The sequence below is a fragment of the Malaclemys terrapin genome, chromosome 19, assembly GCF_027887155.1.
Source record: "Malaclemys terrapin pileata isolate rMalTer1 chromosome 19, rMalTer1.hap1, whole genome shotgun sequence".
Taxonomy (NCBI): Eukaryota; Metazoa; Chordata; order Testudines; family Emydidae; genus Malaclemys; species Malaclemys terrapin.
In genome coordinates this window covers 14337496-14350511 of record NC_071523.1, presented here as the reverse complement: position 1 = coordinate 14350511, position 13016 = coordinate 14337496, and the positions used below count along the sequence as shown (strand labels likewise).

The window sequence follows — 13016 nt, the reverse complement described above, 5'->3', positions numbered from 1 at the left end:
AAAGCTGGGCCCCCAGCCAGCAGCCACTGCCCTCCAGCTGCCCAGCTCTGATGGCAGCGCCGTCACCTGCAGCAGCGCAGAAGTAAGGGCAGCAGTTCTGCGACCCGCCCCTACAATAACCTTGTGATACTCCCCCCCCAAAAAAACACAAACACACACATCTCCTTTTCAGGTCAGGACCCCTACAATTACAGCATTGTGAAAGTTCAGATTTAAATAGCTGAAATCATAAAATTTACTATTTTTAAAATCCTATGACTGTGAAATTGACCAAAATGGCCATGAATTTGGTAGGGCCCTAGGCATGAATACTGCCAGTGGATCTGGTCACTGAGGTGTTCACTGTATCAAGATGTTGGTCTTGTTTTGTAGGAAGCGATGAGTGGGGGAGAAAATCAGTAGGAAGGGAAGGAGGATGGCTCCAGATAAGCCAATTCTCAGCAAACACTTGAAGCGGATAAGAGACAAAACCTGGGCAGGACCAGCCTGGGAACCGGAAGATGAAAGACTACAGCAGTTAGAAAAGGGACTCGCTCCCAAAGGGTAGGTAGCCATTCAGGCCCTTGGGCAGGGAAAGAGGACAGAGGTGTCTAAAGGAGTTAGGTCTTCCTAGCATAGCCTCGCTGGAAGGACTCTAGGTAAGAGACACGCAGGTAGGCTGGACTTTAAAAATCTTCTCTAAATGCTTTGTTCCTACGGTTTAAAAAACACCCCATTGGTGCCAGGCAGCTGGCGGATCATTGCCTAGCACTCCCAGAGGGAAGAACTGCAAGTGTTGGTTCGCAAGGTGCTGTAGCCCAGGCCTAGCCTAAGAGTGTTACAGGGCGGTCCAGGCACAAGGAGGATGCCCAAGACCACTCAAGCCAGGAAGGGGACAGAAGTGCAGTTAGCCCAGCAACCATGACAAGGCCATTTGGGGTTCTCGTTCCCATTCAGGTTACAGACTCCTCTAGGGTGGTGCCTGCCTTGTATGCCTGCAAAGCTCCATGCACATCGGTTGCGCTATATAAAACAACAGCGTCTGAGCCATGGGCAGGGTTAGCCCTGGCAAGCAAGGCCTTACAGTACCCAGAGGGGAATAGAATATAATAGGCACAGTCAACCTGTGGAACTCCTTGCCAGAGGATGTTGTGAAGGCCGAGACTATAACAGGGTTCAAAAAAGAACTAGATAAGTTCATGGAGGATAGGTTCATCAATGGCTATTAACCAGGATGGGCAGGGCTGCTTTCCCTAGCCTCTGTTTGCCAGAAGTTGGGAATAGGTGACAGGGGATGGATCACTTGATTACCTGGTCAGTTCATTCCCTCTGGGGCACCTGGCATTGGCTACGGTTGGAAGACCGGATACTGAGCTAGATGGATCTTTGGTCTGACCCAGTATAGCTGTTCTTATGATGGGTTGGTGGGATAAATGGCAGCAGCAACAGGAAAATGTTGCCTCTTGCTCCTCTCCGCAATGCGGATGCCTAGGGTTACACACGTGTGATTGCCCTCCAAGTCGCAGCAAGGTGCATCAGTGGCGTAAGAATTCACCCAAGGCTGAAACTTGCCAGAAAAGGTGTCAGCGTTCGAGATCTTAGGGGTTTTTTGTTTTTTTAAAAAGTGTTTGATACAAGCTACATACCCAGTCTCCTTCCCTTCGGCCCTGGGCATGCCTAACACTGCTCCGCAATCCCCTTGGGAAAAATACAGAAACCAACGTAGGAGGGAACATCCATCCCCTGCCTCCTTTTTTGCTTTGGGCTTTTCTTGTGCGTCAGTTGGCGGAGCTACGTTATAGCATCCTGCTTAGGAGAGTTTCCTTTGCAACAGAGGCAAAAAACCTGCCATGCCCTGCCTCTGCTGCAGAGGACTTCCACAGAGCCAGCCTCAGTGATATATTATTTATTGCATCAGGCCATGGCTAAGGTATCTGAAAACTTTAAAACTTGGTTTCACCCAATGTAGTTGGAACCTTGATTTCCTGGTACATCTTCCCAACGGCTGGCTTTGAGAGCAGGTGCCCGGCAGCAAGGGACACTGAGCAGCCACACGAAGCTGGCAAAGCGACAAACGAGAACGTCAGTCACATCTGCCCTGGTTCTGCCCATGACTAATAAGGGAATTCTGGTTCACAGCGGAGGGTGTTATACTTGATTGGATGCTCCCAGGGAAACCAGATCCATAATTGTCTGTCTCCAGCCGCTGTGCATGCAGGGGAAGTCGGCTGGCCTGCTGCAAACGCAGGCTGCCAAGTTAACAAGAGAGAGTGGAAGAGTAACTGTCCGATGCCACAGTTGGCCTCCCAAAGGGGAGTTTTCAAGTTAACTCCTTGTCATAGGGAATCCCCCTTTCCTAGTTCAAGAGGACACCGTACTGGGAGATTTCATACATTGCACAGCCTGGTATCTGGCATTTGCTTCTCGGTCTGATTTGCAACACTGCTTCTGAAAAGACAGTGTGCGCGCGAAAGCCAGTGACGCCCCCAAGCCGGCAGCCTTGACCAGCTAGAGAAAGCGGTCTCCATCCATTCCAGGGATTGGAGCTCTGACGCAGGAGCATTGAGAGCGTGGGCAGAAGAGAGTTGGAGGGGGAGAAGTGAATCTTCCCAGCGCTGACAAGGGAGCAGCCAATCAGGCAGGGGAAGACAGTGTTCTGTTTAAAGTGACAAGAGGCATTCCTATAAATTGTTACAGGAAGCCTGTGCTCGAAGCAGACTTTGTTTGCTGAAATGTTTGGACAATTTGGCAGTAAAGCACAGCTCCCCTCGCTCATCTAACTCCAGTAAGGAAAATAAACTGTCTGGCCGAGAGACAAGGGTTTATTTCTCCCCGCGGGAAGACAAGATCTTCTACCGCAGAGATAACCCAGCAGCCAGCAGATTCCCCACCTCATCCCACCCCCTCCAAAAAAGGAGAAGAAACCAGCTGAGCAAAGTAGATCTGTGAGCAAATCAAAACAAGCTAGGAGCTCGGTGCATCCCCGGCCAGTGCGGTGCTCTCTCCTTTTTGAAACTGCTCCTAAAGAAATGCACGGAGCAGAGGGAAGAGACTGGGATAATGGGAATAATTTACTGTGCACCATTGGGGGGGGGGGAGGGGGAAGGAAGAAAAGGACAAGCAAGTTCCCTGTCCATTGCCCAGGAGTTCAAGGTCCCCTTGGTACTGTGATTCCCTCCGAAGGGAGCTGTCAGGAAGCAAGAGTTCATCTAGAGATCTGCTCGAGGGGGAAGAGAGCAGCTTGCTAGCAAGCGTATACATTGTGGCACATCAGTGTTACCCTAGGTCTCTTTGTGACTGCTCCAGATTGCCTGTGAGCACAGTCAGCCCTCGCTTTTCTCCATGCTTCCCGCTCCTCTCTGTGTTCTTTCCGCTAGGCCAGCCGCCAAGAGGTCAGTCACCTGCTTTCCAGGGCTGTCACAACTCCCCTAGTGAGCTTCAGAGCATGCAATATTCAACAGTGCAGCTGTGGGGGAGGGGAGGAGTCTGCAGGCAAGAGGCTCTGAAAGCCACCCTCCGAAATGAGACCGTGGCCATTTACATCAACGCCGTGGTCTAAAGGAGATCTGCGGCGTTTAAAAACTGGGTTCTTGCCCCTCCACGCAGATGACGCAAGAGAAAGGCTTCCCGGCGTGAGAGCACTTTTCACCCTACATCTCAATGCGCGTTAGAAGTGGGCAAGTGCCATGCCCATTTTACAGATGGGGACACTGAGGCACTGAGCGATCAGAGCACTCTTCACAAGGTTACAAAGCGAGCCAGCGGCATAGTCAGCAAGAGGACTCAGGAGCCTCGACAGCCAGTCCCCCCAATCCATTCCACGGCACATGTTGGAAGGACACCTGAAAGGGGATCAGAAACCGCTTGCTGGGGCACATGTTCCCTCAGGGGGGAGTGGGAACAAGAGAAAAGCATTGCTGCTGGGGAGAGCGAAACACTAAGGTGTCAGTGAAGACCCCGACTGCCCCCTCTGCCATTCAAGTGTCAGTAGTTCAGACCCTTGGTGTATTGCACAGATGGCAAATGTGAAAAGTCAGGACAAGGGGTGGGGGAAATAAAGTCCTATGAAGGCATAATAGGGTCCTATAAGACAAAGTCCCTAATATCAGGATGTCTGGTCACCCTACACTGGTTCATCTCTGCTCCTGGTTCCACAAATTGTGACAGAGCACTTACCACCAGCTCTGGATGAGGACCTAGCAACCACAATCCAGCCTCGAGACTGGACCACTGACTGCCCTGCCCACAGCTCGTACAAAGCACAGCAGCTGTCTTTGGGGCAGGACCGCCCACCAAAACGTGCATCGTCCCAGTGCTCAGGGCCTCCCGCAGGCGCTTCCGGGTCCGGTGTCGAGGCCCCAGGGTGGTTTTAATCTCACTCTCGTGATTTCTTGGGGCCAGACTCAAACGCTCGGAGTCAGTGTTGTCAACAACCTTCAAGGACCTCAGTGGTCTAGAGTCAGGTTCAAATACTGTCTCTCCAGCCAGGTCTCACTCAGGCAGCCGCACTCACTGGGAACAAGGAAAAGGGGATACACAGGATGCATCTTTCAAAGAGGCCAGGGACAAGCCTGTCCCTACACTGCAGAAAGTGCCCCAGGCAATTCCTGTGTTCCAATCTGCTTAGCATTAGCCCGTACTTCTAGATACTATTGTAATTGACACCTTCTGAGAAACCACATCTCAGGAGTGCACCGAGGGGCACTCCGGTGTGGTGAGTAGATGCTAGAACAGAGATGGAGGAGCTCAAGTTTGGCTTTTCCACAACCCCTGCTCCAGTCGCATGCTCTCCCTCCCACTTCCAGGTCTCCTGGCTTTAGGGGACTTTAACACCACTTGTGCCAATGTTAATTTATACCACAGTAAAGGAAGAGCAAAGATTTACAAGGACCAAGAAGCCATTCTCTGGCCCCAGGCAGCCCAACCTGAAGCTAAAGTCACACTTTGCAACCTTCAGAGGCAGGGGGAAAAAAAAGGTGGGCAAGCAAAGCAAGTGCTTTCAGCAGCAATTTTCTCTGCCTGGCAGCAACCGGCTTCAAAGTCCAACTGCTCAGCTGTACCTAGCCCGGCGGGTGCGAGCCCTTTCTTGAGAGCGTGATGGCAACCAGCCAGCGAGCAGCTTTACCCGGCGAGCAGGGGTAATGAACAGGCAGCTTTCCTCTCTTCTGATCGTCCAGGAATCCCTGCGTTCCCACCAGGAGAGACATCGGCACACAAGTGCTCCCAGATGAGACAGAGAAGCAGGCAGGGACCGCCTGAGACACACCAGCTCAGGTGAGGGCCAGGATGCAGAGAGTTAAGGAACGCAGTTCCCTGCTTGCATCAGATTAGTGCTGGTCTGAACTCTGTGAAAGGCAAAGGGGAGCCTCCCAATTCCCTGCCAGCCTTCCACGCTACAGGCTAGGGGTTTTTTTCAAAGCACTCTGTGCGGCAGCAGAACTGCCTGTGGTTACACTTCTCCACAGAATCAAGTCGAGGCATTTTCCTAAGCAGCACCTGCCTCACCCCATTCTCATCCAGCAAGAGGAGCCTGCATTGGCAGAACCCCCAGGGCAACCACCCCCACCCCCCAGAAGAGTCTCAGCTTGACTAAGTAAAAACAACTCACAAATTGGGGGGGGGGGGGACACGCCGCTTGTGTTGAATGGTGAACAGACATTTTCACCATCAGGGCCAGAAAGCCCTCAGCTGAAAGAAGCCAGCGCTTTCGCTTCATCCGTGTGAATATATATTCACACAGGGAGGCCCTGGAGTTCAGGTTGCTGCACTAAGCAACGTAACAGAAGCTAGGGGCTCTTTTCCCACTCCTCCTCGGATGCAAGAGGCACCACAACTGACAATTACCTGAAGGGCATCCCATTCATCATCAAAGACAATTAAGGCTTCTTCTCCCGTGACTCATTGGCTACACTGAGAAGAAAAATGCCCAGCACGAGAGAAGGAAAAAAAAATAGGCTAAAGCTAATTGCCAACCAGAGTAGTTAAGAGGTCTCCTTCTCTCTTTGGCCAAGGAACGTGTAGAATATTGGGCTCAAGAGCGTGTTCTCAGGGGTTCCTAAGGGCCGGGGGGATGAGGGGGCAGCAGCAGCACTTTTATTTGAGAAACACTTGGCAAAAATGGATTTAAAGTGAAATGCAAACTAGAGGGAAAGGCATCTCCCAAAAGACCAGGAAATCCTTCCTGCAATTGGAAAGTAGAACCAGCTCCGCAGGCAGCTGAAGCGACTTGGTCTCAAACAAGACTAGAGAGATTCCCACACAAACGCCAGGAGCTGCAAGGTTCTGGGGTGGGTGTAAGTTTCTAAAGAGACTAGACACTTCCCAGGAATGAAGTGTTTCAATCCCATGAGCCGGAGCCAGGCAAGGGCTGGGAGGCGGCAGAGTTATTGCTGGACCTCAGCAGTCCTGGAAAATGAAGGGCTGATGACAGGCCAACGTCCGCCAGGCTCTGTGCAAGGTTCCACCTGCACCGCTCTGCCAATGCCCCTCCCCCTGACCTGCGGCACCACCCTGCTTTTCCATAGCTGGCAGGCTTCAGAGCAGAGGGGCAGTCAGGCCAAACTGAGGGCTCATCTACCCTTCCAGCGCTGCAGCTGTGACCCTGTAGCACTCAGTGAAGACACTACTTACGCCAATGGGAGAGCTTCTCCCGCTTCCTTCCAAACCCCTGAGCAACGTCATTACACCAACGTACGTTTATAGTGTAGACTACTGGTATGTCTACACTACCCGCCGGATCGGCGGGCAGTGATCGATCCAGCGGGGGTCAATTTATCGTGTCTAGTCTAGATGCGATAAATCGACCCCCGAGCGCTCTCCTGTCGACTCCTGTACTCCACTTCCGACTCAGTTAGCAAAGCACGAGGCCTAACCTCACTCAGACACATTCGTCATCCAAATCCAGGTCTCCCCACAACAGCACACATTACTTGAAGGTAACAGGGCCCATATACTTCCCAAGGCTTCCTATGGGGCTGGATCTCAGCTAAGTTTGTTGAATGGAGCATCTACTGGTAGCGCACGGATGTCAGGTCAAACGAAGACACAAGAAGAAGATACGTTTGAGAACCAAGTGGAGAAGAACGCCAATACGTGGGCTGGAAATAGATTGAAACACGCCAGGCACAGAAAGACTAGCAATGCCCATTAGCCATTAGGAATCTCCTAAAGCACTATCTTGATCTCAGGCCATTGCTCGGGAGCAAAGTATAAAGGAAACAGACCTAGTTACTGTGCCTGAAATACAACCCTTCTAGGGAAGGAAAGATTAGCAGGCCTCAGTGTTAATGCAACAGTTTGTCTGTCTGGCCCTTTTCAGATTGTTAATCTCTTCAAAAAGCAAATTAATGGCCAGCAGCGATTTGAGGATGTTTATCTACCGCTAACATTAATTTCCTCTATCAGTCCTAACCTGCTTATCTCTGTATATCAAAGGCTTCAACTTTGATGGTTAGAGTTTAACCAGGGAGGAATGATACCTAGAGCAGCAAACATGAGAATCTTCTCCCGATATTCCCAGGCCTGCTCTTCACAGACCACCCAGGACCCATAACATTCGCTCTTCTGGGCATGTATTTAAGGTAACTCATACCACGAACCAGGCCCTTACGTTTCCTGTTGCAATAAGAAAAGCTGCCATGAAATAGACGTGGGATTTCAGAGGTAACCCTAGGTTTTAAGGAACAATTACTACCGATCTTGTAGTAGGGTTACCATACATCCGGATTTTCCCGGACATGTCCGGCTTTTTGGGCCTCAAATCCCTGTCTGGGGGGAAATCCCAAAAAGCCGAACATGTCCGGGAAAATAGGGAGGTGCTGGGCCGGGGGTGCTGGGCCGGGGGTGCTGGGCCGGGGGTGCTGGGCCGGGGGCCGGCACCCCAGGGCCCGAGCCGGGCCGCCGGAGGGAGCCGCTCGGTTGGGGGTGGAGGGGCAGAATGGGCCGCGCCTCCTCCCCCCACCCCCCCAGCTTACCTGCTGCCTGCTTCAGGCTTCCCACGAATCAAATGTTCACGGGAAGCAGGGGAGGGGGCGGAGTTGGGGCGGGACTTTGGGGAAGGGGTGGAGTTGGGGCGGGGGCATGGGCGGGGCCAGTGGAGTGTCCTCTTTTTGGACACTCAAAATATGGTAACCCTATCTTGTAGTAAGGAAAGGGGCAGGCATTTTCTTGCTAGCTTAGCCAGCAGAATCACTTCTGCACCTTGGAGATTTTTGCCCTTGGTTATACCTATGCAAGTCACTGTGCATGGCTGTAGTCAAGGGCAAAATGTGGCCAGTTGCATTTAGACAGATTCAGAAAAGGGCACTTCTGAAAGACACTTACACACGACTGAATTTCAGCATCAACAAAACAAAACAAAAATCAAATGTAGGTTTCATTGGTTTGAAAGTATTTTAAATAAAGATTAAAATAAAAAACAGGCCAATAGAAACAGCAGCACTGCCAAGCTTAAACATTTAAAAATTGAGAGAGAGTCATGCCAAACAAATGAGATTTTATTTTGAGAGAGAGAGAAACTTGGGATTCTTTTTTATTTGCTTTCTGGCTTTCAAGTCCCTTTTAAAGCTTTTCCTCTGCAGCCATGAGGGCTAAAAACTTACTCAAAAAAACCCTGGCGTCTCACATAGCCACTTGATTTTAGCTGTTGGGATTTTTTTATTTTATTTTTTAAAGAAAAGTACCAAATATGATCAAGTCACAATAGCTGGCAATACTGCCAAACCCAGATGAGATGGGCATTTCTGGTGCAGATCTGAGATCAAGGTTTTGGGGGTGGATTTGTAAGGTCTTTGGGGCTGAACATGCATCTTAGTAATACAAAGGGTTCCTGTTTGGGGTCTCTGGGTACTACTAGGATGCCAATCCACCAGTAATATCAAATAAAATAGCCTATACAAGAAGTGCTCGTCTCATGTGTCTATTGCCGCGGCCAATATTACATCTGTAACATGCCCCCATCCTCCTGAGCATATTTATTCCAAGCTGAGTGGGATGCATTTCTAGGTAGTTACTAAAAATAAAAGCCACGCCCAACAGACCACAGTCCTCCCTGCATCACCACAGTTTGGATCATTCTCATAAGAACTGTCATAGTTGGTCCATCCAGCCCAGTATCCTCTCTCTAACAGTGGCCAGTACCAGAGCTTCAGGAGGGCAGTTGGAATGATCCACCCCTGTCTTTCCCTCCTGGCTTCTGATCATCAGAAGTTTAGGGTCACCCCAAACATAGGGTTGCATCCCTGACCATCTTGACTAATAGCCATTGATGAACCTATCCCTCCATGAACTTACCTACTTCTCTTTTTTTTTAACCCAGTTATACTTTTGAGCATCACAACATCCCATGGCCAGGAGTGCCACAAGTTAACGGGGTGCTGTGTGGAAAAAAAAGTACTCCCTCTTGTTTGTATTAAACCTGCTGCCTACTAATTTCATTGGGTGACCCCTGGTTTTTATATTGTGGGGAAAGGGTAAATAACACTTCTCTAGTCACTTTTCCCCACACCATTCATGATTTTATAGCCCTTTTTAATGTCTCTCTCTCCCCCCCCCCCCACCAAATCTCTTTTCTAAGATGAACAGCCCTAATCTTGTTAGTGTCTCCTCTTATGGAAGCTGTTCCATACCCTTGATCATCTTTGTTGCCCTTCTCTGAACCGTCTCCAGTTCCACTCTATCCTTTCTGGGGCGGGACAAGTACTGGACACAGTATTCAACGTGTGGGTGCTCCATGGATTTCTATAGTGGCATTCTGATATTTTCCGTCTCCTTTTACTACTAGTTCCTAACACTCTATTAGCCTGTTTGATCACTGCTGCACACTGAGCTGAAGTCTTCAGAGAACTGCTGTATCCACAGTGACTCAAAGGTTTCTTTTCCAGTCCAATGCCGGGTGCTTGCAGCATACTCTTTGAACAGTATGTGCAAACAGTCTGTCAGGAGAGCTGCAGAGGAGGTGGGATTGTGATAGTAGGACAGTAGGAGTGCAAATTCAGAGGTTTGCTAGGGTCTTGCACCGATGAAGGGAAACCTGGATTTTGCTCTCCTAAAGCAAAGCCATTGGTCAGAAGTTTGGAGGGGGGAAGGAGTTGGGGAGTGGAGGCTTGGAACATTCCCCCCCCCATCCCTCTCTAATGGGGCACTTGTTATCCCCTCTGCTTTAGCACTGGCCCTCCTGGTGCCTTGAGGCAGCCCAACTCCCATTCAATTGTATTTGCCCCAGCCTGCCATAGGACTCCGGTTGCTTGCAATGAGGGTGACCAGATGTCCCGATTCTATAGGGACAGTCCCGATTTTTGGGTCTTTTTCTTATATAGGCCCCACCCCCGTCCTGATTTTTCACACTTGCTGTCTGGTCACCCTACTTGCAATTGCTTATTAATTTTTCATGTGCCCACGATGTGCTAGACACTTGACAGACAAAAGTCCCTGCACTAGCCTGGAGGGTCTATGATCTAATTGATCAGACTGGGGGGTAGGGAGCATGCTTTGATGGGAGGCAGGTAGAGCAACACAAATGAATGTACAGTGGAGGTCTTCAATTGGTACAACTGTCCAACAAAGTTGCAAGACACCCCCCGCAGAAATCCGATGGGTACTTTTCCTAATGCACCCCATCCTTCCCAGTGCTTCTCTCGCCTTCCCCACTGGCTGACACCTCCTGCCAGGGTACCAGTATTGGCATCATACTAGGTCCCACTAAGACAGACCCGCAGACTGACCTGCTGGTTAACTCCAGGAGGTTCCTCAGTACTTTCCAGAACAGGAGGCCCAATTTAAATGGGGAAAAACAGGAATGGCCCCACCCAGGTATCTGCATTTTAAGCCACCGCCTTACCAAGAATAAAGTAGTGAGTCATTACAGAAGGTCTCTCTTCCTGGAAAGGGTTAAACCTTGCAGCATGTTTGCTGACAACCAGGCGGATGGCATTTCAGGTTGCTCAGTGCTGTCTTAGCTTTAAAAAAAAAAACCATAGCCAGAGGCCAGATTCATAGTTCAACAATAGCTTGTGCTGAAGAAACTCAAGATGCTTTTAGAGCAAACATGGAGCTGGATTCACTTGCGCACAAGTACCTACAGCAACTAGTTTTAAGCCTTCCCGACCAGAAAGTGGAGAGTCACATTCAACATTAAAGGGTGGGGGAATCCTTTTAAAAGCAGCCTTTATAGAGTCCCCTTGAAGCAGTTGTTTGAGCTTTTAAAAAAAAAATCTTGCCGTCTAAAAATATATAATTACACACTGAAGCCTCAATTCATACAATAAAAAACACATGTTCTTGCAGAAAAAGGAACTTGTTCAGATTTAAAAAGTTTTACTACCGCACACGTTAAAATAAATATTGGGAGAGTGGTTTCCAGATTAACTTTCCAGGAACTGAGATTTAGGGGTGGGGGGTGGGATTTTGCTATTGCTTTCTTTGGACTGCTGCAATCTGAGAGAGTTCACGGTTTATTTAACGCACTTGTTAGGATGGGGGGGGGCGAAGGGGGAGTTGAGAAAGTGCAAAGAAGGGACCAGATTATCCTCCATTACGCTGGTGTAAATCAGGAATAACCCTCCTGGAGTCGAGAGATTTACACTGGTCTAAGGGGGCTCCGAATCAGTGCGTTTCTTGCACGATTCCAGGGGGTGGAAGATGGGAGACAGAAGGGGAACAAGGAACAGCCCAGAAGCGTGAAATTGACCCAGGCTGATCCATTTCTTCTCGCTCCATTCCCCACAGCGCCTGCTTCCATCTAACCCATATTTTGGGGGAGGATTTAAAAAAAAATATGTTCCTTCAATTTAAAAACCCCGTAGATCTAAGTTTAGCGAACAAAACCATGAAGGAGAAGAAATTACACGGCAAGGAAACTTTTTTTTTTTTAAAGTGAAAGCCCCAAGTTGCCCACAAGCTTGTGTGTTTAGCTGGAGCAGAGCTCATGTCTCGCTGGGCAGGAATCTCCCCAGGGCTTATTCCAAGCCCTGGGTGGGTGTCGGGCTAGATCCTGCCCAGCTAAGGGGAAAGCAACAAGTGGAGGAGAGCTGGGGGTGGGGGAAGGAAAGAGGTTTCACTCCGGAGCGGCGAGGGGCCGTTTACACGCTGTCCCTCGCCCGTTTATCGCAGCCCCCCCTCCCCAGCACAGGGGGACGTTGCTGGTCCCGCCGCCGCGTTACCTTGCAGGAGTAAGTGTGATGAACCGGGTCCATGTTCATGATCTCCTCCACCGTGCCCGTCAGCACCACGTTCGCCTCCTCCTCTCGCCTCTCCAACTCCCTCTCGGGACAGCTGCCCGAGCAGCCCCCCAGCCCCACGGCCAGCAGCGCCAGCGCCCAGGCGGAGAGCCCCGCAGCCCCGCTCCGCCTTCCCCCCATCGCCGCACAAAAGAAACCGAAGCGGCTCATCCAGCGGCGAACAAAACCCTCTTCTTCCCCCAAGGAGTCACCCAAACTGCACCGGGGCGAACAAAGCAGCCCGGGCGCGCCCAGGGGAGGTTACTTGGGCTCCAGAGTAGGGAAGGAGAAAAGACCCCAGAGGGGTTATTTCCCACCCCCCCCCAGCTCTGATCAGGGAGAAATGTTCCTTCTCCTCCTGCCTGCGCCCGGCTGAGAAAGGCTGGAGATTTGCATGCAATCTGAATTGCTGATAAGGCAGGGAGGGGTGAGGGGGGGAGAGGAAGAGAGAGGAGGGCTGGCAAAACAGCCGTGCTGCTTGCTCGTCTCTTCTCTTATTGCAGGGCTGGCGAGAAACGCCACCCCCAGGAAACACACTCCCATCAGGTTAATGGATAATCAGGACTCCAACGTGCTCGGACTTTTAAAGGTGCAGGGAGCTCTGAAGTGCGAGCGATCCCCGGGGAAGTGGCAGTTTTTATATCCTTCCTTTTCCCTGTCTTGGTTTAGTGACACTTGCCCCCCCAAACACACGTCTCCCAGCTCTGCCTGCTCCCCCCGCCAATGTCACGGTCACCCGAAGTAGGCAAAGTGAAGATTTTAGCTGCACATTGGCCCGGCCGTTCACTAGCGCCCACTTCCAGGAGGCTGTGTCTGCCTGAC

At 50.6% G+C, this 13016-nt stretch overlaps 1 protein-coding gene across 4 annotated transcripts in view; it reads right to left on the bottom strand.

Moving 5' to 3' along the window:
• Positions 1 to 12656, bottom strand: part of AGRN (agrin) — a 221377-nt gene extending 208721 nt beyond the window's left edge. For all 4 annotated transcript variants that reach the window (XM_054009181.1, XM_054009183.1, XM_054009182.1 and 1 more), the window contains exon 1: positions 12138 to 12656. In XM_054009181.1, coding sequence (XP_053865156.1) covers positions 12138 to 12365 — 228 coding nt within the window. In that variant the 5' untranslated portion in view covers positions 12366 to 12656. The remainder of the gene's footprint in view (positions 1 to 12137) is intronic.
• Between the last annotated feature and the right edge of the window lie 360 nt (positions 12657 to 13016).